A 25,993-nucleotide genomic window follows, 5' to 3' on the forward strand; every position below is an offset into this window, starting at 1 on the left:
GCTCCTTTTGTAAATGAAGAAAAAAGAACGTGAAATTTATGACTTAGAGACGCTCGGAGCATCTCTAGCAGTTATGGCTTAAACGAGCACGAATTAGTGTTTTGCAGAGGGATTCCCTGAAATCTTTTTTGTTTCAAAGTATCTTAAGAGAGAAGATGACATGATTTCAAGTTAGGAAAGGAGATTCCTCGAGATCGCTAATCGATGATGACAAAAGAAAAGTGATTATAATTGAATTCCCATATCAACAAAGTACTACTTAAACCTTAAACTTAAACTTTCAGGTCTGAACACGACCATTGCATATAGAAAAACCGCTTAAAGCCCATCATTGTTATTTGGATGGATTGTTTATATTGTCATTTTTAAAACTAACCCATCATTTTTATTTATTTAGATAGATTCTTTACATTGTTATTTTTAGAAAAAAAGAAGATCTTCACATTTATTTTTACCAAACGTATGCTTATACTTTATCCCCCATGCATGCCGAATTATTGTCTTTTAATTGCCACTCTTAAAGAAAGTTAATCTCCTATTACAGAACTTTTTTTTCATAATAAAATCGACTTCCCTGAAATAAAAATAGGGTTCTTCCCCCGGGGGGGGGGTACTAGGGTTAGCGAATGAGGGGTATGTGCAGACGGGACCTCCAAAAACCGACCCTTAGAGAGACTGATTTTTGCTGAAAAGGTGACCCTTAGAGAGACTTTTTGAATTTTTTTCTCGATTTTTGAAAAAAGTCATACCCTTAGAGACCCTTTATTACAATTTTTTCTCTGGAAATAAAAAAATTTCCTAAAAATCCTGAAATTTCCGACCCTTAGAGAGACTAATTTAAAACTTTCTGATTTTTCCGACCCTTAGAGAGACTTTGAAAGGTGAAAAAACCGACCCTTACCGTCCGCACATACCCATCATCCATTTTTGCCTAGTTGCCCCCCCCCTCCGGGGGTTCTTCCGTCTAGAAATAAAAGGATAAAAATAAGTAAATGAATAAATAATAGAAATAATATTTCAACATATTATTTGAAAGGTGGCAGTTAGTGTAAGCTATATCTAGTAATATGATGTATACAGGACGGGTATGACCTGTGAGGCAAATTTCTACCTCAATAAATTTACAGTGAGAAATTCGAATTCAGCGTTGTCCACACTTACTAAAATAAAAACCAAATTTCGGAACTTGCGCTTTCTCTAAGAAAGTATGACCAGTAAAAGATTTAACAAAATTTGATTAGCTATGTTTTCAACCGTTATTAAGATCTGGGAAATTCAAACTCTCAGCCCATACGATGCTATATATTTCGTCATCAGTATATAGAATAAGAAATCATAGCATGGATCTCCAGGCTACCATTTCCGACAACAAACACCACAATATTGAAAACATTACAATTCTCTCTTGAAAATAATACAATACAAGCCTCATAACATTGATTTTGCTTCTCTCTTTATTCTCGAGAAAAAACTCTTTATGCTCTGCTGTAAGAGTATAGTGGCAGTAATTATCAGGATCAAATTTCAACGAAAAGGCTTTTGCGGTTTACTGAGTAATTGCTGGTATAGTCATATCGATTTGTTATTATTCAATAGCTTAAACGACTACGTGGGCGCCCGGAAAACAATTTACTAAAGTCTATCTCGATATAATCTGCAGGGGTTGGGGTAAAAAAGGCTGTATGTAACTTTTGATAGAATTTAAATTGGATAGTGGTTTTGTGCTTGTTGAAAAGATAAACATGAGTGGAATATTATAAAAAAAAAACACAATAAATAAAATAGCGAATGTTACTAATGCAATTTCCAATATTTTTTCTTTTCTTAGGTTTATGACCATCATGTTTTATTTGGAGAAACCTGAAGAAGGTGGAGAAACGGCTTTCCCTGCCGCTGATAACATAACTTATTCTGATGCTGTAAGTTCCCTTTTACCTTTGCCATTACTTAAGGCGTACAAACTTTCGCGAGCAGAAACTTTCGCGAGGACGAAAAATCGCGAAATTCACGACATTTACTTTCGCGAGTTTAACGAAAAAATATTATTCGCGAGCAAGACGTAAAGTTGAGAAATTTCGCATGAAAAAATTGCTTACAGGGACAAATACTTCTTGAATTGGCTTGAAACATTTGTCTTTTGACTTATTCTTTGTCTTTTAGCAGGCTAAAAAGTGTCATAAGAGTTACATTTTCAAAGTTTAAAGTTTTACAGATTTTCTATTTTGTCAAGAATTTTTCGCAAGCATAAACTTTCGCGAATGGCCTTCCTAGAATTTTTAAAGACATACATTTTTTACTTTCGAGAAAAGGGCCAAAATTCGCTCAAACCGCGAAAGTTTCTGCTCGCGAAAGTTTGTACGCCTAAAGTAGATCAAAGTTTTTCTCAGTTTTTACACCCCCAACATATCTTAGTTCATTTCAATTCTTACAGGTCGCTTCTCGTGCGCGCTGTATTCTACGCAAAAATAACAACGAACGTGCAAATTTTGAAAAATAAAGATTTGTTAGATTTAGAGATTTAAAACTTTTTGTTCAATAGTCACCACTTTTCTGAAAGGAATGTGATGTAGCCAAGTGCATGCGCTTTTTATTTTCGCATGCGTTCTATTCTGCACAATTTTCACCATTCTTTTCTGAAAGAAAAAGAACACATTGTTGGTTTTCTAGCTTTTAAAGAGAAAGAAATATCTTAATGGTCTCTGGTGTTGAAAAGTTTATCAGCTTATTTTGAATTCACAGGAATTCCGTCGATATGGTTATCCGGCAAGAGATTTATTCAACTTGAACGAACATTGTTATGATTCAAATCTTGTAGTGAAGCCCCAGAAAAGATCAGCTGTAGCCTGGTATAACCATCATGTTGATGCGAACACAGGCTGGTTGGGCGAAATTGACGATTGGTCTTTGCATGGTGGTTGTGAGGTGCGCAAAGGTGAAAAATGGATTGCTAATTTATGGTTAACAGCTCCTTATGCTGGCGAAGAAATGAAACTGAGTATGTATTCGGCAGAATATATGGAAATGATGAGAGATAGAGGTGAAGATTTGTATTAAATGGACTAAAATCAATTTAGTGTAGTTCGATGAACAGGATAATCATATCAATAGACGAAATCAGCTTAACGTGAAAACTCAGATTTGGCCTCCGAGAATTGCCCACAATGCTTTGCGCAGGAAAAAGTTCAAGGTGAAATTTATTCCGCACAAAGCATTGTGGGCAATTTTCGGAGGTAAAATCTTAGTTTTCACGTTAAGCCGACATCGTCTATTAAATCCTTATAAATAATGAGTAGAATATCTTAGTTTAAAGTTCGATGGGAATAAAAGTTCGGAATGTATCTGAACTTTGAAAAAGGGCTTTGGCGTCGAAAGCACATTTACCCCAGGTAATTTTTCTCGAGGAATACACCATAATTCTTTTCATTTCTCGATGGTAATGGAAGTGTGATGCCGGGGTGTAACTTACAATTTATGATATTTCATGAAATTATTGTTTAGTGAATTAGATACTTTAACCTTTAGAAATTTTTGAATGCAAGAAATTTTATGAAATTATTATGAATTAGGGATTTTGAATAATGAAGTTCGAATGATAACCTCACTCACAAAATTAAGTTGCTCAAACTTTTGCACTTTCAAGAACATTGATTAACATTTAAAACCTCATTACACGTTTTTTAATAAGAACATCTAAAATTTTGAAGCCTTCAGATATTCTTAACTTTTCGGGTTTTAAGCCTAAAAACGTTCTCAGTATTTTGGCAACCAAAGCCTTATGTTCTTATATAGTTTGTTCTTATAAAAAACATGTAATCGAACTTTCACATAATATTTTGGAATTTTTTTACCTTTTAATTATATGTGCTAGCACGAAGAAAAAGAACTAAAAAATGAATTTGTTACATATTACGAATTCGATTTTTGCAATGTTATCAAAAATGATTTAGAAAATACAATTTTATACCATAAATAAATTAATCCTACAATTTCAGCCTTTGAATTTCTTCACTTCGGAAATCGTTCCTAGAAAAGAGAAAAAAACATTATTTTGATTTTTTTTCGTTTGACTGAAAAGTTCGTATCGCATGATATTCACTGGAACAATAAGTGGATCTCATTTTGACAATATTTTACTCTGAGAGAAAAAATTTACGAGAAGGAATTCTCGCGAAATAATTTTTCTCGGTAATTCCACGTAAAATATTTTCAACCAGTGAAATTAATTTTAGAATGTTTCATTTAATAGTCGGTGTATTTGTTTGATATTCCAGGGAAGCATTTTTCTTAAAAGAATGGATACTTCGATCGAGAAAAAATCAATTTTGTGAACGATTCACGTTGAAAACATTGCTTTCCTTTAAAATTCTTTCTTGAAGAGAGCATAGAATTTACCTTAAAGCCAATACAATTCTCACTTCACTTGGTGTGAGACGCCACGTTAATGGTCCTGAATTCTCTCCCCAGTACTCCATCAATTCGGTCACCTATAACAGACAAAATATTTGAGACAAAGGAGATTTCTCTGCGGAATTTATAGCCACAAATTTTTCTTAAGCTCGTTAAACTACAGCTAGAAAGTAAAGTTTTCACTCTGAGTTTTAACACGGGACTCAAGACTTAGGTCCTTCGGATATCAGGATTTAAAAGCCCAAATTTGCTCCAATAAGGCTTGGAATATTAGTCTAGAAGCCACCAAACCCCTCCATAATTCAAATATTCAGTGCTAAAATGCAATTCTCACGCGCCCGAACTTTCAATTCTGAAAAACGTTAAAAAATCGACTATGATTGTACAACAGACAAATTAAAGAAAACGTTTTTCAAATACAGTCAACTCTCTCCAATTCGAACCTCTTCTATTCAAATCTTTTTGTAATTCGAAATAAAATATTGGTCCCCTTAACTGGAACATGGTTTAAAAGTAACTCTCTGTAATTTTAATTTTTCTCTAGTTTGAAGGTAACTTTTGTCCCATGAAGATCGAATTAGAGAGAATGGTGTAAACCGATTGTGTTCCTTGAAGGAATCATGAAAATAAAATTGGAATTGGTGATTGACGTAAAAGCAGCATAGTAAATCTCAAAACGCAGATGTAGAACGATAAACTGGGTATCTCTATTATTGTACCTTTTCTAAATTCAAGATGGTGGCAATCTGTGACAAGCGTGCAAATTTATCACGAACAGTCCATTCAGTGATACTCGTCAAATATTGGATGAGCGATCTCAATTCTTTATCGAATTGCAAACCACCAAGCTAAAACGTGCAAAAAGGATTCTCATTACATTATTATAGATTGCTGGGAAAAGTTGGAAACAATAAAACGAATGTAGCAGAAAGGTAAACCGATGCGCAATGTTGTGGGTGCGACCCCTCCAGTAGCACCCTCCCCTACCTTCAGGTAGAGAAAAGGAGCCTTTGGGTTAGACGATGCTATATCATCCGTGTAATATATTATTATGATAGTTGCTAATTTTGCGTGTTTGAGGTTATTCATTATCATTTGAATTCATCTCAGACAAAAGCATGGTCTACTTCGGGTCGCCCTCGATTTCGGTCGCCAACTTACTTACTCGGGGAAAAAAAATAATAGCCTCATTCTTTTCACCGTTCAACATCTCATTTCATTTGTTGATATAAAATATTGATCATCCATTATTAAAAAGTAACATTCGCTTATATATTGCGAACACCCTTTCAATATATTGTGAACACTGTAAATATGTTACCGGTACTGTCTGGCAACATGCGTGTAAGTAGCCCTTTCTTTCCTTACTTCTTTCCTTAGGTTTAATTAAGGTTGAAGATTTCCTCTTACCCGATTGAATGAAGACTTGAGGACGACTTTCTCCATCCGTTGCGCGATTTCATGACATGCCAAACTTATTGTGCTCTCGTAATTTGATTCTGTTAGCACTTTCTGTTGGAAGAAAAAGCGAAAGGCATTTTTAGAAGAGTTTTAATAGTCTGAAAAGCACCTGTACAAAAGACTTTAATCACGACATTCAGTATAACAAAAGACCTTAAGACTTAAAAAGCCTCAAGCCTAACCTTCCCGTAACATACTAGGGACGGTCAGACATTACTTGAAGTGTGATTTTTAGAAGAGTTTTAATAGTCTGAAAAGCACCTGTACAAAAGACTTTAATCACGACATTCAGTCTAAAAGGCCTTAAGACTTAAAAAGCCTCCAGGCTAACTTTACCGTAACATAATAGGGACAGTTAGCCTTTATAAGATGCCAGCATTTTAAGATATTATTCAATGCTATTGACACACCCAATCACCATAGCGTATTTTTGTTAAATCAATATTTATAAAAAGTACAGAAACGTTTGCGTTAGTACGAACTCGAAATACAAACCCTTTTGGGAGTTATTAATGATTTTGGATCTTCAGAACTGATCGCTTAACTATTTGACTAGACCAGGCTTCCCAGATTTAAAGATGACTAAATCACCATCTTGTTTTAATTCAGGTCGTCAACAGCACGATTCAAATGTTTTAAAATTCGAACGTTCGAAAATGTGCCGTGAAACTGAAAACAACATGGCGGACTAGTCGACTTCTAAAACGGACACACTTCCACCGGAAATGTGTGCGTAGTTATTTATCTATTTTGTAAAGGAATATGATATCTGATCACTGACCTTTATATACCCTACCCTGGACCAAGTTTCTCAATCCCGGATAAGCGGTACTACTCAATAGCGGTGTAAATACATCGAGAGCGCTATATCTACTTTCCCTCGAAAACATTTGATGATGTAGCGCCGTTAGACGTTAATTTTTAACACTGCAATGGCTTCTTTACGGGTACTAACTTCGATCAAAGATGGCGGATATAGCTTGGTCCAGGTATATATAAAGGTCAGTGTATCTGATCTATCATCTATCTACCTTCAGTAGTACCAAAGCACCATCCAACGTCGCAATGAACATTTGAACGAACGGATCGTTACTTTCGTAATTCGCATACTCATCCTATAAGAAAAAGAAGGAAGGGATTTCAAATGGTCACCCACAAAGTTATCTGATATTCTGATATTCCGAAAGCTCTAAAGATGCGGGCCAATTTCCCATCGGAGAGGAATGATATTCGGCCTTTGGTGTGCCGCATCCCCAGTCGGATTCAACTACCCTTGGGCATATAGCTAAAAATATTTCAGTGGACCCGCCGATCCCCAAAAACGAGGGCTGGTTTATCAGGCCTCCCGCTGCAAAATCCTTGACGCGGTCTTGCAAATTCCGTAATCTAAACCTTCCAGATGTTGAAAGTTTAAGTCCCCGCGAAATCTTAAAATTTCAAGGAAGAGCTCAACCGCGAAATTTAATCCCTGCGAAAATTTACCCCGTTCAAGTACCTTATTCGTACAGTAGTGTTAAAGTTTGAATTTTACGGCGGTATCAATATCCCCAAGGGGTAGGCAGGAGGGGCGGCATTTGACAGCTGAAAATATTTTCAAAAACTAATAAACTGGGTGCGGTCGTAATAAGGTCCAGGGGTTCGAAAAAAAATCTAAATAATACCTAGGGGCGCTTTTATTAGAACAAAGTGCGTTGAGAACGATGTTCTTTGTAGTGCATAAAGAGGTACAACTCTTACCTCATCTATATTATGACTTATCGAGACAAACCCATCAAGAAGTGGGTTTAAACGAGGCAAAATCATGTTGGAACAAAGTTGCGTTACACCATTCTGAAAAATAAAATTGAACGAATATGCAGGAGCCTTTGATGGATAATAAGCGAGATAATGAATGTGTACTTTTTTTGCGACGGTGACGGTTAGCTTCTGATTTGTCTAGATCCTGATCAACTGAGGACGGTGGTAAAAAGCACTTTTACCTCAAAAGAATTCACCAAGGCTGATTAAATCTATTTCCAAGGGCTGCATACACTACACAATATATTGTCAAGCAATATATTGACGATATATTGTGAGTACTGCCAGCAATATATTGAAAAGATCTTCGCAATATATTGTCAGCTCGATTTGCAACATTCCAACAATATAGGATAATTGTTTACAGAAAGAAAATTCATTTGAATAATAGAGTACCAGCCATATTGTCGAATATTATTTTCGTCAATATATTTTGTGTAATCAAAGTAGCCCTTAATGATTCAAAAAGCTTCAATTAAACATCTAGTAGTCGCCGGTATCTTTTTCTTGGTGCTGTTATTATACTCGTGCTTCTTTACGTCCGTTTATTATTCACCCGTTTAGTGTAAAAGATAAAGACCTGTTCATACTTACTTGTAAAATCTCTTTGAATCCATGGCCACACGCACCAAGATCAACGATACAACTCTGTTAAGAGAAATGAGGAAAGTTAGACGTGTTCATACACTAAAACAACTTTTAGACGTTACTCTTCAAATCTTTCTATAATTCGAACTAAAATCCCCTCAGGTAGAAATTAGTATAAAATACTTTCTGTAATTCAAATCTTTCTCTAATTCGAAGAAATAATTTTGTCCTTTGAAGATCGAATCAGAGAGAGTCAAGTGTACACCAAAAGCCTGGTTACACAAAAATTAGTTTTCCAAAAATCCTTTCATTTCAGAAACATGCTTAGTCCATTATGTTTGGTCCCTTTAGAATTCCACAAGACTTTCCCCTCACACTTCAAACTTTGCAAAAAAAACAAAACTCTAAAATTTGTCCCTTACAGGAAACTGAAAGCTACTGCTTGTCAAAACACTTAAGGAGAGATTCTCAAACACTGAAAAATAAAGCCGTCCCTAAAGAATGGGTTTAAAAAAATTAACACGAAGAGAACGCGATGGTATATAGCTTTAAAAATTAAAGTTATACCTTAAGGGAAGAAATTTTCGCGGGAATTTAATTTCGCGGTTGGTCAAATTATTTTTTTTCGCGGGAATTTAATTTCGCAGTTCATCGCGGGAATTTAATTTCGCGGTTGCAGGATATTTTTGGCTAAAAGCCTTATTAAATAAGCAAAAAATCTGTTTTAAGGCTTAAAATAGTACGAATTTTGGGGAATGCGTGAAATTAATTAAATTTCGCGGGAATCTGTCAAGCCATAAACTTTCTACTGCCGAACTATCATTGCTGGAAAGGGGGCTCAATTTCTGTCCATCGTCACCATCACCAGATCCTGAACAGCTGCTGGATGACGTACACGCGTATTGCCGAAAACAACGATTGAGATATCAATTTCGAAACCTGGTAGATGAACATGACGAAAAGTCTACCAACCCCGAGAATGCGTGTGAAGAGACCGAACGCTGCCAAATGAAATCAACGTACCGCAATCCATACTATGATCCAGCCGATGATAGTCAATGCCCGAATCTCGAGAAGTATCTTTCCTGTATCAAGTCGGATATTGTGAAGCTGCTTGCTGACGATTCCAAACGGCCGAAAAGTAACATCACAAGGGAAGAGCAACATTCTCTTGAAAAACTCTCCAGGGACCGCAACATCATCGTCCAAAAAGCAGATAAAGGTGGGAAAATTGTCGTGATGAACAGGTCTGACTACATCGTAGCCTGCAATGATCAACTCGAGAATAAACATTTCTATGAACAGCTTGATACTGATTCAAATCAGAATTACGCAGACACCATACGAAAGGAGATTGACAATCTTAAATCGAAATCCAAAATCACCAATAAAGAACACATCGTATTAACTGAACATTTATCAAATCCACGAACACCAGTATTTTATGGCTTGCCAAAATTACACAAAAACTTTTCGAAAATTCCCGCCTCTAAGACCGATTGTCTCCGGCTTCTCATCCTGCAGTAACCGACTCTCAGAATTCCTTGACGGCTTCCTGAAATACCAAGCGCAAAAAACGAATTCTTACATTCGCGACACAAAAGACTTCCTTGTAAGACTAGCTGATCTTCCATCGCTTCCTTCGAACACCATACTCGTTACAATGGATGTTGCTTCACTGTACACCAACATCGATCACGAAGAAGGAGCAAATGCCTGCTTTGATCATCTGGAACAACGCAACAAGAAATCGATCAGCTCATCTTATCTAAAAAAGCTGATACTTCTGGTACTACGGTCAAACGTATTCCGATTTGGGAGCAACATCTACCACCAAATCAAAGGAACCGCGATGGGTACTCCAATGGCTCCAAACTACGCAAACCTCTTCATGGCATCATTAGAGACGAAAATGCTTGACGAATATTACGAACTCACCAAGCTCAGACCCCTCGTTTGGTACCGCTATATCGACGATATCTTCTTCATCTGGACCCATGGCAACGAGTCACTGAATCAGTTTATCGATTTTTGCAATAACTTTTCGAAAAACCGCAAAATGAAATCAACCATTCAATACGAGACGCATCAATCAACTGACTCCGTAAATTTCCTGGACGTCGAGGTTCGTTTTCGTGACAGCACCATCCAGACAAGCGTGTATTCCAAAGCAACAGATGCACACTTATACCTCAATGCCAAATCTTGTCATCCAAACCATGTCATCAGAAACATCCCGAAGGGACAATTCATCAGAATCGGTCGAATTTGTACGAACGTAGCTGACTACATCAACCATGGCAAACAACTCCTTCAGTACTTTCTGAAAAGAGGGTACAGACACGATGTTGTTGAAAACGCGTACAAAGACGTCCTGAAGAGCAGCCGGGAATCTCTCTTTCGTTCAAAAGAAAAAGATAAACAAGATCAACAATCCATCTTCGTCTGCACATGGCATCCAGCTCTCAGACACCTATCATCACTTCTTCGTCAAAACTTCAACATCGTCAAAAACGACATCACCTTATCCACCGTCTTCCCTTCAACTCCAACAGTCGCCTTCCGCCGCCGAAAAACAATCGCCAACAAAATCGTGCGAAATGATATCTTGGAAAGACCACCACGTCAAAACACCACGAAACCGTGTGGTAAATGCAAGCTATGCCCGAACATTGTCACCCAGTCAGAAATCACTCACAATGGTATCACTAAACGTGTAACCAAGGGTGGTAGCTGCAAAACGAAGAACGTTGTGTATGCAGCCAGATGCAAGATCCATGACAAGTTGTACGTTGGTCACACAGGAGAAGCCTTGTCAACGCGTTTTTCAAAGCACCGCTACGACATTGGAAAGAGACCGAAAAATTCAGAGTTGGCAGAACATTTCCATCGCGAACACTCCCTTGCTGACCTTGAGGTGATGATCCTAGAAAGTGACTTTTCATCCTCCGCAGAAAGAGAACGAGCCGAAGATAAATGGATGTGCAGACTCCAAACTCTGGCTCCATCAGGTCTCAACAAAGACTGCCACGGATACGCGAAAGAAGTGTACCAGATGTTCCGTGACGTCAAAAACTGAAGAAGTCATTGTAATGCCGTTCTAGCGTCGTTAAATATAAAGGGAATTTAATTTCGCGACTTGACGATTTTGTAAAATTTCGCGGGAACTTAATTTTGCGGTTTTAGGCAAAATCCGCGAAAACCGCGAAATTTTGTTCCCGCGAAAATTTCTTCCCTTAAGTTTTTTGAATTCTTACTACAGTACAGAATCTTTTGATGGCACTTATTTTAAAAGGTAGGGTGGTAAAAAAAGGATAACTCAGGATCAGGAAAAGAGTAAATGAAATACTTTAGATGAAGTTGAAATATATTTTTAGAAAGTAGGAAAATCAAAAAAAAAAAAACTGAAAATAATTCAAAATACAATCTAGGCAATTTACAGAAGCCATTGTTTAGGGGACAAAGTTGCCATAAAGACCATCAGCGTTGGGGTCCAAGGTATACCAGAATCCCAAATGTTGTCTGGTCATCTCATCAACATCAAGTTTGCCACTGTTGTCCAAATCGCAATGTTTGAAGGTCTTCTCGGCGTCTTCGTCTGATGGACAGATTCCGGAGATTCTTCCGTAAGCTTTCCATTCGTCCAAACTGATCGAGCCTGAACCGTCTTTGTCGAAAATATCGAAGACAGCTTCTCCCCAGTCGCGGATCAAAGATTTCTTGTTTTGGGACCAAAGTTTCAAGTCGTGTTTGGCCAAGTTTTTCCATCCTTCGACAAACTGTGGGAATTCGACTTCTTTGCCATAATCCATACCGATTTTCTTGAAGAAAGCTTCAACAGCATCTTGATGACGTTGGGTTTGAGCTGGAGTAGCTTCGAGTTTGGCGCAAATATCATCCGAAGCTTTAGAGACGATTTCATCCAAAGTGATTTTTCCGTTGCCGTTAATGTCCAAAAAGTTGAACATAAATTTGTGTCGGTTGACCCATTTTGGATCATCGAAGTTGGTCTTGAGTTTGATGGCGTATTTTGAAGCAGTGTCAGCCATGATGAGGAGGTTTTGAAGATTTGCTTTGAATTGCAAAAATTGATCTGCTAGCTAAGACAAGTTGAGCTGGAGATGGTTTGGAAAGATTCTTGGTCATCTTTTATAGTCCACTGTTCGGCAAAATATGTTCTTAGATTTTGCAGAACAGAACTCGACTGGAGTAACCTTTTGAACTGGCTTTGCATTTTCAGCGTTTTAGATATAATCTTGAGATTATTTTATTTAAATTATGACAGTTAAGGGTAATCTCCACCTTACTAATAGGTCAATGATGTTTTGGGCGTAAGGGTCAGGATCTTACTCTCTTGGGGATTAGGAAATAAAAACATTATCAGTTCATGGCACACTTTGCTATTTTTGCAAAAAGTAGTAGGCTACAGCCTACTTTAGAGCGACATAACTATTTTTTCCTAGACAAATTATGGAAATTCTGAATAATTATTTGAAATAAGCAAATATTTGAACAAACATTTCCAGGGGTCAATTCGAGAAGAATTTCCAGGGGGTCTAAAGAAGTGTCGTTTTCTTTTTCAAAAGGGTAAAAAGATATCTTGAATTTTTAGGGCGTGAACGATTGAACGACTGATTTTAGTTCGTCCACTCTCACTTTAAGGTTCTTTTGCAAATAAATTTTGCCATTTTCCAGGGGGTATCTACACTTTTCCAAGAAATATGTTTCACTTGTAAAGGTTCGTCTGCCCCCTGTATGGAAATTTTAATGGAACAGCCCAACCTGCCGCTCATAATTACCTTTTTAATGAATTATTACTTTTCATGTTTTTTTTCCTTCAAGATTAAATGTATCAAACTGTGTGGACGGTTTTATTGAACTAGAAATGCTCGATCTGACAAGCAAGGGAAATATAGATAAGAAGTTGAACTGCATAGTATTGCCTGTCCCGTTTTTGTTGAGAGTTGAGATGAAAAAAATGAACTCAAAAAAAACTTCAGTTCAAAAAAGAAATTTATGCACACTAATACACTATCGCCCACGGAAGAAGTTGAACATTGCTGGATTAGTCCTTTAATGGAAAAATTACTCCTATTACGATTATCAATGATAGAAAATTTCTACTTTATTCTCACAGTCGCTTTAATCAACATGGGATTATCAGTTTTATAACACACGACAAAAAGTCGAAAGGTCTTGGAGGATTATCTCCTCCTAAATATTTGACGCTTTGTTTAATAGTCACATCACGCACCTTGGTATTTTCATATAATCACTGATTTGCAGAGGAGCGAGGAGCGAGATACTAGAAAGATTTTTTGAGTTGAGATTTTTAAAGTTTAACCTTCCAAGCGCTAAAAAATTTGAAAAATTATTGAAATTTTCAACTTTTTTTTTTGAAATCAAAAACTGTCGTTCTTTCTGTTAGAAATCAAAATCCTTTCTTTATTTCAGTATCTCTTTGAAGGTCAAAATGGGCTCTTCCAGAAAACTTTCGTACATGGGGGTGGAGGATATATTGTTCGAGGGTGGATTATATATTGTTCGGGAGGGGTAATAAAAAACCTAAAAAATTTGCCGCGTTTGGGGGAAAAAACTGCTCTGTTTAAGTGTAATTATGAATGTCGGGGGTAAGATCTGCTGTCCGGGAAGTCAAAAGTTAAAATGTCCGGGGGTAAATATCCAAAAAATGTTATATTCAATTTTTGTTATCCCAATGACCCGGTGAGATATTTCTAACCAGTGGCTATGAAATTATGGAGCTGAGAAGGACCTTTCCAGTGCTCAACGTTTTTTTAAAAATGTGAAAATTTCCAACTTTCTTTATGAAATCAAAAATTTCAAATTTGCATAACTTGAGAGTGAGACAAAGGTTGTGGTAAAATTGATAAGGTATTTTTATAGTCTAAAGCATTCAGTTTATGCCCTTTTAAATCAAGTGGTCAGGAGTGTACTGGGATTGAAGGGATAAGAATTTACTCTATAACCCTGGGGGGTACTACCCTTGCCGACCGACGGGGTCGTGCCATTGAAGTTCGAAAAATGGACTTTATGTAAGACTCGTTTTTGGGAAAAAGTGACCCTACCTGAAACCATAGTATAAGAAAGCCGCGGCTGGAATGATAACATCTGAATTTCTACTGTTCTATCTCTGTCGTATTTGATGACTATTTGTTGATCAAGAAATAAGTAGTGTAGCATCTTTAATGGTAAATTTTATTGGTTTGTCGTTAATACTTACTTCGCAGTGCGTTTTAGACATTAATTATATACCCTTGATAATACACTTGCATTATAATATCATTGTGCAGGAAAGATCAACAATAAGAAATTTAAACAAGCACAAAATGGCTAGGCTGAAAGAACTCAAAAATTAATAAGGTGCCTCGAAATGCCTTCACAATACTTCAGTGAAACCTTTCTAGAAATCAATGAAATAGTACATCAAGATAATTCTGCGAAAATTGCAAGCCAGCACCTTCAAAATTTATCATTCAAACTGACAGGAAAGTTGTTATCTTAAATATAGTTCTTATAATTTTAATTTTGGCGAAAAACTATCGTTTCCACAAAATACCCCTAAAATATGTCCAAAATCAGTTAAAGTGTTTCATTGGGTACAGATTCAAAGATATCTAGAAATAAAAAATCTTCTTGTGAAGGAAAATAAGAGAAAAATTTCAAAAACTATCTACCAATAATAAACTGACAATCTTGATGTTCTTATAAAGCTCGGAGACAGAGATGCACTCTCAGTTTTAAAGGTTTTTCCTGAGACCTATACGGTGTCTCAATTAGCGATCCGTTATCGCAGCCCCTAAAAGGTTTCGTTGCAAATCAGACTCTAGGGTCTTGATTCAAATAAGACCCTTAAGTGGTGCCCATCAAGACCACGTTTGTGTTCTGAAAAAGACTTTTAAGGGTCTGGGTTTAGACACCCATGGGTCTTGTTTGAAACGAGACCTCCGTAATCACAACACCTAAAGGTCTCATTTGATATTTAAGACCAGTTAAGGTCTGCTTCTATTCCAGACCCAATGGTCTCATTTGAAATAAGACCCTTCAAAAAGTCCGTTATCGCAGCCCCTAAAGGTCTCCTTTGATATTTAAGACCATTTAAGGTCTGCTTCTATTCCAGACCCAATGGTTCCATTTGAAATAAGACCCTTCAAAAAGTCCGTTATCGCAGCCCCTAAAGGTCTCTTTTAAAAGGTCTGTTTTAAAATCAGACGCTAATGATCTTCTCTCATACTTCAGGTAATGTACGTAACGAGAGAAGATGGTTGGAATCAATTTGAAAACATTTTTTTCTATCAAATACTTTCTATTTAAAATTAAGAATTATCAACTGGAAATAATAGATCAATTTTGATAAATTAAATGTAAATAATCAGTTACATGGAACATATAGTAATAAAAAATGGTGTATATTACATAATAGTTTATGTAAGTACGACTGTAAACCAGATTGTCAAACAAACTTCCGTGCCCAAGAGTTGAAAATTGAATAGACGTTTGTTGGTGACGGTGACACAAAACTTTAATGAACTGGATAGTTGCGTGCTAACATGAAAGCTGGATAGTTGCGTGCTAAAAAATTCAAGAGAAGTGAGATAAAGATCACAAAACTGGTTTTTAGGCCTATTAGTATTCCTTCATCAAATGTCATTTAGAAAATTTGAAAAATTCTTTACTTTTGATCTTTTGATCCAGCTCTTCAAAGTTTTCCAGAAAAAAAAAACAATTTACCTCAGCAGAGAGTCGATTTTGTTCTGGCCATACTTTAAACAAACGTTTAGAAAATGTGATGGTGGGATTTACAGCGACAGTGACATGGGCTCACATGATGTTGGGTTAGATTCTCGTTACAGTAATGTCGAAGCTGAAAAAAATAATATAATAAAAGATTTAAAACGAATATTGCACAAAAAATAAAATAAAATTTCGTAAAAGCCTAGCTAGTAGGATCAATAAATCCAAGCACAAAATTCGATCGAGCCTCGACAAAACTTTCCATGGGTGTATTTGCAACAATAAAGCTCCATGTTTGTGGAAGAAAAAAGGATTCATCCGACGGTTAGTGTAAAACGCAGGTCACAGGTCACAGGTCACAGGTCACGGGTCACAGGTCACGGGTCACAGGTCACAGGTCATACAAATTACAGACCGGAAAACTGTAACGCACTCGTAACATATAAGCCATAACATACAACTCATAACAAAAGTTCCTGAAAATATTATATGTAATGGAAATGTAATATCAAAATATGGTATTTAGAAGACTTAAACGACAAATCATCAACCCCAAAAATTGACAACAAATGACACTTAAATTATGTAAATAATGATGTTATCTCAAAGTTTGAGGTTTTGTACACCAATTAACAATAAAATATTTATCATGCGTAATAGGATGCCGACGCTGCAAGTGGATATAGATTGACAGGTTTTTGAAAAAACAATAAATACTCCAAGAGAGCTGTTTTAGAGAGATGAAAATAGTGACGTCATTTTATCAAAAATACGAAGCAGGGGATAAAAATATTAAAACATTCATGAAATATAATCCCATAGACGCTATTTTCATCAATTCTTGTTATCATACCCAAGGTGATGCAGGAGATAAAATGAGATATGACATTAGTGATTGTGAAATAGCTATTTTCCTGTTAGGGGCTGTTTAATGTAAAGGTGAGATCGATATTCGTATATTTCTTTATTCTTTGTATATAACATTCGTAACATGCGTATAACATTGAAAAGATAACTTTTTTGCATGTGTGATATAGATGTAATATATAATGCAAGTATTACAGGTCTGTGTTATACACGGCATAAAACGTGAAAGCACGTGGTAAACACGTGGGTAGATTTTTAGCTTTAAAATAGTTCTAGATCAACAAAATACCTTTGGAATTATATCATTGACATTAACAACTGTTTTTCAAACATTTTCTTTGTGTTTTACAGTAATCAAAGCTGACCTGTCAACACTGACCTGTGACCTGTGACCCGTGACCTGTGACCTGTGACCTGCGTTTTACACTAACCGTTCATCCGATCAAAAGAATAATAGCTCCAGTGGACAAAAAAAGGATTTTAAGAAATTTTATTACGTGAAGATTGTGTTACTTATGACTTACCTTTTTTTCTTTTTGCTCTTCAGACCGTCTTCACCCTTTTGGCTCCAAAATTGTTTTGATTTTATTTTTGCACTTTCCAATTTTGAACTTTTCGAATTTCGAACGACGTTCGAAACATTCGAAAATTCGAAAGAAGTCGTTACACTGCTCTAGATTTTTTAAAGCGCGCGAAATCGAGACCTTTAGAGGTCTTCATAAAAGCCCTTTTTATCGTGTCTATTGGATGTTCACTATCGTGTCTATTGAAAAGGCTTGTAAATGGCAGACCTAAAAAGGTCTTGTTTCAAACCAGTGAGCCTTTAGAAGTCTTGAAGGAGACCTTTTTGGCGACCTTTTACAGCGCGCGAATAAATTGAGACCTTTAGAGGTCTCCATAAAAGCTCTTTTATCTTGTCTATCGGATGTTCACTATCGTGTCTATTGAAAAGGCTTGTATCAGGCAGACCTAAGAAGGTCTGATTTTCGAATGGACTTAATCGAGACCCTTTCCATCGCGTCTATTACTTCTTTGCTATCGTCAACGTCGTTCCCTCCTGCGTCTTATCAGCTTTTTTATACTAACTGATAGCGCTAGATAATACCCTGGCATTTTCTGGTTTTCGAACGCGTAAGATCGTTCTTCTTTTTTGAACTTTATAACGTCACATTTTTTTATGACGTATTGTTTTGAGAGAGGGGGAACTCGCATCAGCCAACACCAGGGTATTCTCTGGCGTCAATCAGTAACGTAAATAAAAGCCTGGAATACACGGGGACGAGGTTGTGCTACCGTGTCTATATCTATTAGAAAAGCCTACTCCGGGGAGACCTGAAAAGGTCTGATTTTCGGATGGACTTAATCGAGACCCTTTCCATCGCGTCTATTACTTTTTTGCTATCGTGTCTATTAGAAAAGCCTACTCCGGAGAGACCTGAAAAGGTCTGATTTTCAAATGGACTTAATTGAGACCTTCGATAAACCTTGTGAATTCCACTCTTCGAAGGTCTTGTTTTAGCATTACAAAGAGACCCTCTGGTGTATGAAACCAAACCATATTTGAAATGAAACCTCTTAAGGTTTCTTTCGGAAATAGAAGTGTCTTGATTGAGACCTTTAATGATCTGATTGTCCAAGCTGGTAAACCAGACCCGCTAAGGTGTTGTACTGGAACCTTAAAGGTATAGATTCAGACTTGTAAAGTCTCGAATGATATGAGACTCCAAAAGGTCTCAGTAAAAACCTTTAAAACTGAGAGTGTGGAACAGCAATTAAGGGCTCTGACCATAGTCGGAAAATTAACTTTAGTATTTGAACATAAAAGTTATGTTTTAGGTTCTCTGACACTTTCAACAAAGAATTGTCTTTATAAATTGCTTTTTAATCAAATCCCTTAAGAGTAATTAAGAATTTAATTGCAAAAATGACGTTATGAACTTTAAAAAGACGTTAATAATATGTTGCATCACCTTCTTTTATAAAAAGTGCTAAGTTTTAATGGGTAATTAACCTTTTTGTTTCAAAATTTCTTTACACTGTCCGCAAAGAATTTAACTTTTTTAAATTTTGCGGAAAACTTTTCTAAAAAGATGTGTCAAAAGTTATGACTGTTTTTTTAAGCAAAATCCAGATGAAAAATTGATGAAAAACCACTATTTTGAAGATTTCGAGACAAAGAAGCATTAACAAAAATTTTCCGCAAAAATTTTTATTGTTCGGTAAAAGATACACCATCTACTGCGAAAATTTTTTCAAAATGTTTTTTCTTCGTCGAAACTAAGCTTTTCAAAGTTGAAATACTCTTCCTCGCAAAAGTCTTCATTTTCTTCTTCATCAAATTTTCTCATTGCAATTTTTGAATTTTCAGATTCAGGAATAGTTTGTCTAACAGAAAATGTATAACATGCCATAGTTTTGTTGATTACATCAGTCAGAAAACACATTTTAAACACGACAATTATGAAAAATTCACTATGGTCAGAGCCCTTAACTGAAAAGACAATGCGGTACATATTCCAGCCGCGGCTTTCTTATACTATGCTGAAACTCATGGAGGTGAAAAAGGTACCCTGACCAACGGCACATCCGTTGAGTGTAAAGCCCGAAGGGCTAGAGTAGAATCTCTAACCTTTCTCATGCAAGAAAAAGTAAAGCAGCCTTAAAAACAGATTGAATTTAGCAATTCCTTTGTTTACGATTGATATTTTTTTCGAAATTTAGCGGTAAATTTTAGTTTCAATTTGTCATTTGTGTAAAAACCAGGCGGGTCGCTCAAGGCCGCGCAACTTTGGTAGGATTTGTTGGCTTCAAATCCTACCAAGGAGATTCGATTCTAGCCCTTCGGGCTTATACTTCATTGGGCACATCCCCGTACCCCGACTCTATAAGAGTAATCTTGATGGCATTGGCAAAAGTTTAAGAGTGTACTAAGAATATACCATCAGAAAATTTGGCAACCGAACCTGAGAATGTCATTTTTAGAGCATTTTTACCTTTAAATTGCCAATTACCCCATTAATGGTCTAGACTAGAACACCATACTTGTACTTGAGGTATGCATTGCATGTCAAATTTAGGTTGAATTTATTTTAAGGATAATTACTTCGCCTAAAACATTGAGAACGAAATGGAAAAACACCATTCTTATAAAAAAGCGTGTGTTAGGGATGGGATGAAATCTTGAGGGGGTCAAATCATCCAGTTCTACTTTTGAAGATCACTTCTTATGAACAAAAGTTTTCTGGACATGATATTGCCCCCAGTCTTTTTTAAAAAGAATTGTAATATTCAATAAGTTTTGTTGGCCCAGCGCTAGCGAAGGGGCCTTTCAAGAGGAACTTTCCGTGTGTCTGTCCTGTCCCGTCTGTCCGCAGTCCGTGCCGTGTTCTGTCCTCTCTCACTCCTGTCCGTGCCATGGTTGCTCTTTTGGTGCGATTCAATAGGGGGCATTCGCATAAAATTAAATCGATTTGCTCGGGTCGTCTTAGGCTACGTGCTCTAAAGAAAATCGATTCTACTGCGGCCGTGGGTTTATTTCCTCCGAACGGAATCCAAGATGGCGCCTGAGAATCACGTTTTGGTTGTCGGTCAATGTTTTGATTTCTTTATGGATCTTGAGACTTATAAAGAAAAGTTTATTGTTTCAAATGTTTTTCAATTAGTTAAGTGTAGCTCTGACTTGCACCCACAGAAGTGGATGCTCATACTTATTGACCTAAAAGCTTTTAAAGACTATTTTGAAAGTTGCAATTTTTACACTTATTTTGCTTGAGGGTTTTCATCGATGTTTTCTCATTATTGTTCAAAATGAAGGTTCAAACACCAACCAGATTATTACAGGTATGTTCTCTTATGTAATGTTTATTACTCTCTTGCTATCTCCTTGATGATTAAGAGGAATCAGACATTTTATCAGAATAATTATAATTTGATGTGTGCGAAGAAAAAATGTGTGTTCAGGTTTTTATATTCGACAAGAAAATTTATTCAAACAGCAAGATGTTGACTAGATTAGCCTCTATTTGTATTGTTGGACATTTTGATACTTTTTCTGCATAAAATTATGGTGAAATTTTATATTTGTTGAGCTTTTCTAAAGGAGTCTCGATCATGCTCAGTTATTTTAGTTTCAGTACATATATATATATCAAAATTTTCAAAGGTTGCTGCACTAAAATTGTGAGTATTCGATTAAGTTCCACTCAAACTTTGACAACAGGAAATGTTTGACAAATTCGACAAAAATTCCGTTCAACAAAGTTGAAAACAAAACAAATTCTTTCAACGGTCACACTCTTTATGAGAAAACGCAAGTTCCAAAATAGGGTTTTTATTCTAGTAAGTGAGGACAGCGATAAATTCAAATTTCCCACTGTAAATTTTTTAAGTCGGGTAACTTGCATCAGTGGTGGAGGCTAACATGCATAGCCCTCAAATGAATGACCTGTCTGGTCCTTAAAATACAAAGTGAAATCAAAACAAAAAGTTGTCGCAAGGCATTTTGAGCATTCTCCATGTTGCAATTTGTATCGCGGTTTTGTCTGATTTTGCAAGTTTCTTTTGCCTGTTTCTCCTGGTAAAATTGAACTAAAAAGCTCAAATTTTGTACACAATTTCAGCATATAATGATTAAAAAAATAGACAATAAGGACATTTTAGATACATTTATCTATGAAAATTAAGCCATTTCAGTCCAAAACGGTCAAAAGGGCTTATCGGCGCCACCCTGTCAGACACCATCTTGAAATAGCCTCATTTTGGGAAAAACACTTACTGAATTATGATCTGCATCTGAAAGTGAGTCACTGTACAAAATTTCAGCCAATAACTCCAAATTGTTCAGTTTTTATGGACATTTTTATATAAAAATTTTGCATTTTTGAGTGCTGCTGAGGCTGCAGCCGCTGTGGTTGCAGGAAAATTTTTTCGATGCTGGTTTCTTTTTAATTTTACTTTTTATCATTTGTTTTTGCTCCCTTTAGTTAGAGCTTTAACACAATCATATGTTTGTTAAAGATTTTTCAAAAGTTTTATTTTTACATAAATAAGTGTTCCCGTTTCATGTCAGACACATGTTTCATATCAGTTTGTTATATCGTGCTAATATAAGCAAAAAAATGTTTTTCTCTTCCGCTTTCTGACCAATCTTGCTCCACATTCGTGCCAATTCAATATAAAAAAGCTTGTAAATTAAAATTGATGAGTAAGCAAATATTATCACTCTTATTTAGAAACAAAACTTTTAATGCTGGGCCTTCATGCCCTTGGGCTTCTTGTTTTATTTTATGAGAATAGCAGAAATCGAAGTGAGCCTCGTGATTCCTTAAAGATCTTTCAATTTTGATCTTTAAAATATTTTCAAGTGATTCTAAATTCAAAGGCAAGATGTTTTTTGATTAGTGTTCAAAATATTTTCCCTTCAGATCGATTTTTGTTTCAAATGTGCGAAAAATAAGAAGGAAACAAATACTAATGTCTAATTACAAGTTTTATAAGCCTGGAAATTGGTTAAGCTTGACTTATACTATAGGAAGAAAGTACTAACTGAAGAAAAAAAATCGAACATAATTTTTGAGCCTCAGAAGGAGCCTTGTGGTTCTTGTAAAAAGAATTCTTATAAAAAATATTTGTGTATTTCTTTTCATACTCTGTAACCTACCTTTCTTTAGTGAAGATGGCACCCTCCGAAAAACCAAAGGCAGGCATATACCATATGCCGTGGCGTTCTTTTTAATCTTTGAGGAATTATGACTTCACTTTGAACTCCTGCAGTATCAAAAAAATCGAATTTGCGTCAGAACACCTGAATTCATCAAAGTAGAACTCACCAAGAAACAAGAAACGTTTTTATAAGAACATCTAAAATTTTTGAAGCCTTCGGATGTTCTTCAAACTTTTTGAATTTTAAGCCTAAAAATGTTCTTAACATGTTCATAATTTCATAATTTCACCATTTTGTGAGTATTTTTGTCCATTTTCCTCAGAAATCGGGTGTTGTAGAGTCTACAAAGCCTTAAAATATTCTTAACTTGTTCTTAACATTTTGGTCATCGAAGTCTTATGTTCTTAAATAGTTTGTTTTTATAAAAAGACGTGTATAAGATTATTGGGTTCTCGCTATTTAGGACTGGAATGGTTCAGAGCTGGTAGTAGTGGTAATGTCAAAAAGCGCAAAATCTTCCCAATCAATTCGGTTTTCATTTTATTTATTTTATACTGAGAGAAATCGATAGAAAATACAAAGTGTTAATCTCGGCTAATAATCTGTAGGACTGTGTAGGATAATATTTCTCTGTTAATGATGAAAACCCAGCTCAAGAGGTCCCTCCCATTATTTCTTTTGTTCTGCAAAATACCTTCCATAATCTGCAGAACAGTGGACTATAAAAGACGCACCAAGAATCTTTCCAAACCATCTCCAGCTCAACTTGTCTTTAGCTAGCAGATCAATTTTTGCAATTCAAAGCAAATCTTCAAAACCTCCTCATCATGGCTGACACTGCTTCAAAATACGCCATCAAACTCAAGACCAACTTCGATGATCCAAAATGGGTCAACCGACACAAATTTATGTTCAACTTTTTGGACATCAACGGCAACGGAAAAATCACTTTGGATGAAATCGTCTCCAAAGCTTCAGATGATATTTGCGCCAAACTCGAAGCTACTCCAGCTCAAACCCAACGTCATCAAGATGCTGTTGAAGCTTTCTTCAAGAAAATCGGTATGGATTATGGCAAAGAAGTCGAATTCCCACAGTTTGTCGAAGGATGGAAAAACTTGGCCAAACACGATTTGAAACTCTGGTCCCAAAACAAGAAATCTTTGATCCGTGATTGGGGAGAAGCTGTCTTCGACATCTTTGATAAAGACGGTAGCGGTTCAATCAGTTTGGACGAATGGAAAGCATACGGAAGAATCTCCGGAATCTGTCCATCAGACGAAGACGCCGAGAAGACCTTCAAACATTGCGATTTGGACAACAGTGGTAAACTTGATGTTGATGAGATGACCAGACAACATTTGGGATTCTGGTACACCTTGGACCCCAACGCTGATGGTCTTTATGGCAACTTTGTCCCCTAAACAATGACTGCTGTAAATGGCCTAGATTGTATTTTTTTCTCGTTGTGTAATTTTCATTTGATTTTAGTTTGTGTTGAAATATAAACTCTGATCAATGCTGATCAATGAAGCATGACATCGCGTATAATTCCCTAATCTGTCAGGGTGAGTACCCCTACACTAAGTCTACACACGGCTTAACTTTGCTTTTTTAATAATTTTTGATAACGCTTAATTCAGTGAAGTTAGACTAGGAGCACTTACCGAGGTCGTCTTTTTGAAAGAGATACTAAATTTCCAAATGAAAAGAATTGAATTTGAAAATATAATTAAGAATGAGAAACCTACATGAAAACAAATTTTTTCAAATAAGAGCATGTCGCATTCATTTTTTACCTTCCAAAAACGACTAGAATCTGACCGGACTGGTTTACATTCCGTCTTCGCAAAAGCTTAAAATTGAGGACTGCCATATACTGACAGATCACTTAACCGCGTCATCCAGTAGCTATCCAGGGATTTTTCTAAGTACTTTGAGCTGGGGCAGTTTTTGTAAACATAGATTGAATTTCTAATACAGTATGCCTGAAAGGTAACTTGCTCAGCAAAGCTGTGGATTAATGAAGCTGGGGGGGGGGGCTTGTGGGTGTTCAGGGGACGAAGCTCCTAAAAACTCTTGAATATAATTAGTTATTGTTGCTCATAAACAACAAAAAAGGTTAATTTCGCTAGAAAAAATCTCATTTATTTTGGGTTTAGTTTCAATTTAGTATTTTGGCCGGTATACGGACATAAAAAAGTGCTTCGGAAAATCCCTGCTATTAAAAAGCCTAAAATATATCCTGGATATGATAAAATAAGATATAAGAAAATGGAGGTTTTTGCAGAAGTTTCTCATTTGGATATTCACAATCCCCGACCATGTCTTTTTCCTTTTTGCGATCAAATTAGAGAAAGAGTAGAATTCCTTTGGGTAAAAATCGAATTTAGGATGTACTCCAGGACGAATTTAAAACATTTTCAACTTTTAAATCATTTGCAAATAAGAAAAATTACCCTCTCGACAAGCTCGAATCCGCTAAAGTTTAAAACGAACACATATACCCTTCTTCGGAGCTCAAATCCGTTAGTTTAAAGGGAAATCTTGGTCCCTCGAAGCTCGAAAATGAGAAAGTCAACTGACACACAACAAATGTTCGTCTTCGTACTGTGGGACGAAATTAACCCTTTGTGCCACGGTTATTTTTTTCTAAGTTTACTAAGAAAATCGCTAGTTCAAACTTTAAAGGCTTATATCTCCGGATGTAGAAGGAGTTAGAAGCTCGTCCATAGCTCGCTGGATAGCTTAGAGTCTCCTTTGGCAGCAGCCGATTTAGGAAGGGCGGGGTGGGCAGCTTTTCGGCTTAAAATCTCGCTGGAAAGACTCACTTTTGAATTTTCTTTTGCTTGACTATGAAGCCCAATCCAATTATTATGAGTTAGACCAAAAATGACGATTTCTAACTCAAACTGGGCATTTATAGCCCATGTCCAATATACTAGACATTAGCACTTAAAGGGTAAAACCTACTCAGTATTCAAGAAAAGTGTTGACAAACCTCCAGTTTTTCGGATTCTTTATCTTTCCATTGTTGTTTACAGTGCAGGACAATTTCATCGATCAATTTCTTGAGGTATTCGCTACTCGTGTCTATGTTGTTCAATATCATCTATCGAAATAAGAAATTGTAAACTATAATCAAACCTTCCAAAGAATCTTTAATTAAGTACCGTGAAAGGTCCTAAATCAAGAAGGAATTTATATTTGACGCATTTATACCAAACAATATACCAAAGGATATAAACAAATCTAAAGGAATAACTTTCTAGAGAAAAACCTATACTAGCCAAAAAAGAGTGTATGATAAATAGGATGATTATGGTGAATAGGAAGAAGTGCTTTACAAGGTTTTTAGTAACTTTCCAAGGTTTTCAAGGTTTTTCCCAGAAAATTGATTGTTTTCAAAGTTTTCAAGGTTTTCAAGTCCCGTGAACACCCTGCAGTTGTTTCTATGAT

General features: G+C 36.2%; 4 protein-coding genes across 4 annotated transcripts in view; 2 read left to right on the forward strand and 2 right to left on the reverse strand.

Moving 5' to 3' along the window:
- The first annotated feature begins 1,067 nt into the window (after positions 1–1,067).
- Positions 1,068–3,054, forward strand: LOC136814764 (transmembrane prolyl 4-hydroxylase-like). The gene is made up of 3 exons (XM_067071185.1): positions 1,068–1,072; positions 1,829–1,919; positions 2,740–3,054. The coding sequence occupies exons 1-3, from the start codon at positions 1,068–1,070 to the stop codon at positions 3,052–3,054; spliced, it is 411 nt and encodes a 136-aa protein (XP_066927286.1).
- An 859-nt stretch (positions 3,055–3,913) lies between these two features.
- Positions 3,914–25,993, reverse strand: part of LOC136814817 (conserved oligomeric Golgi complex subunit 4-like) — a 37,407-nt gene continuing 15,327 nt past the window's right edge. The window contains exons 21-28 of the mRNA XM_067071244.1: positions 25,536–25,646; positions 8,260–8,313; positions 7,606–7,698; positions 6,900–6,983; positions 5,818–5,919; positions 5,127–5,255; positions 4,393–4,484; positions 3,914–4,023 (exon numbers count right to left, since the gene is read on the reverse strand). Of these exons, the coding sequence (XP_066927345.1) occupies positions 3,981–4,023; positions 4,393–4,484; positions 5,127–5,255; positions 5,818–5,919; positions 6,900–6,983; positions 7,606–7,698; positions 8,260–8,313; positions 25,536–25,646 (708 nt within the window). The 3' untranslated portion in view covers positions 3,914–3,980. The remainder of the gene's footprint in view (positions 4,024–4,392; positions 4,485–5,126; positions 5,256–5,817; positions 5,920–6,899; positions 6,984–7,605; positions 7,699–8,259; positions 8,314–25,535; positions 25,647–25,993) is intronic.
- On the reverse strand, positions 11,603–12,385 carry LOC136814815 (clytin). The gene has a single exon (XM_067071242.1). It carries the CDS (start codon positions 12,300–12,302, stop codon positions 11,706–11,708), a length of 597 nt encoding a protein of 198 aa, XP_066927343.1. The 5' UTR covers positions 12,303–12,385; the 3' UTR covers positions 11,603–11,705.
- On the forward strand, positions 23,293–24,055 carry LOC136814816 (clytin). Its single transcript, XM_067071243.1, has one exon. It carries the CDS (start codon positions 23,362–23,364, stop codon positions 23,956–23,958), a length of 597 nt encoding a protein of 198 aa, XP_066927344.1. The 5' UTR covers positions 23,293–23,361; the 3' UTR covers positions 23,959–24,055.

This window comes from Clytia hemisphaerica, unplaced genomic scaffold, assembly GCF_902728285.1.
Source record: "Clytia hemisphaerica strain Z4C2 unplaced genomic scaffold, Clytia hemisphaerica genome assembly, whole genome shotgun sequence".
NCBI lineage: Eukaryota > Metazoa > Cnidaria > Hydrozoa > Leptothecata > Clytiidae > Clytia > Clytia hemisphaerica.

Excerpts from the sequence above, each read along its gene's own strand:
- LOC136814764 (XM_067071185.1), top strand. Across the intron at positions 1,920-2,739 it reads ACATAACTTATTCTGATGCT|GAATTCCGTCGATATGGTTA; the intron begins GTAAGTTCCCTT and ends TTGAATTCACAG.
- LOC136814815 (XM_067071242.1), bottom strand. The coding sequence starts at position 12,302 with ATGGCTGACACTGCTTCAAAATACGCCATCAAACTCAAGACCAACTTC.
- LOC136814816 (XM_067071243.1), top strand. The coding sequence starts at position 23,362 with ATGGCTGACACTGCTTCAAAATACGCCATCAAACTCAAGACCAACTTC.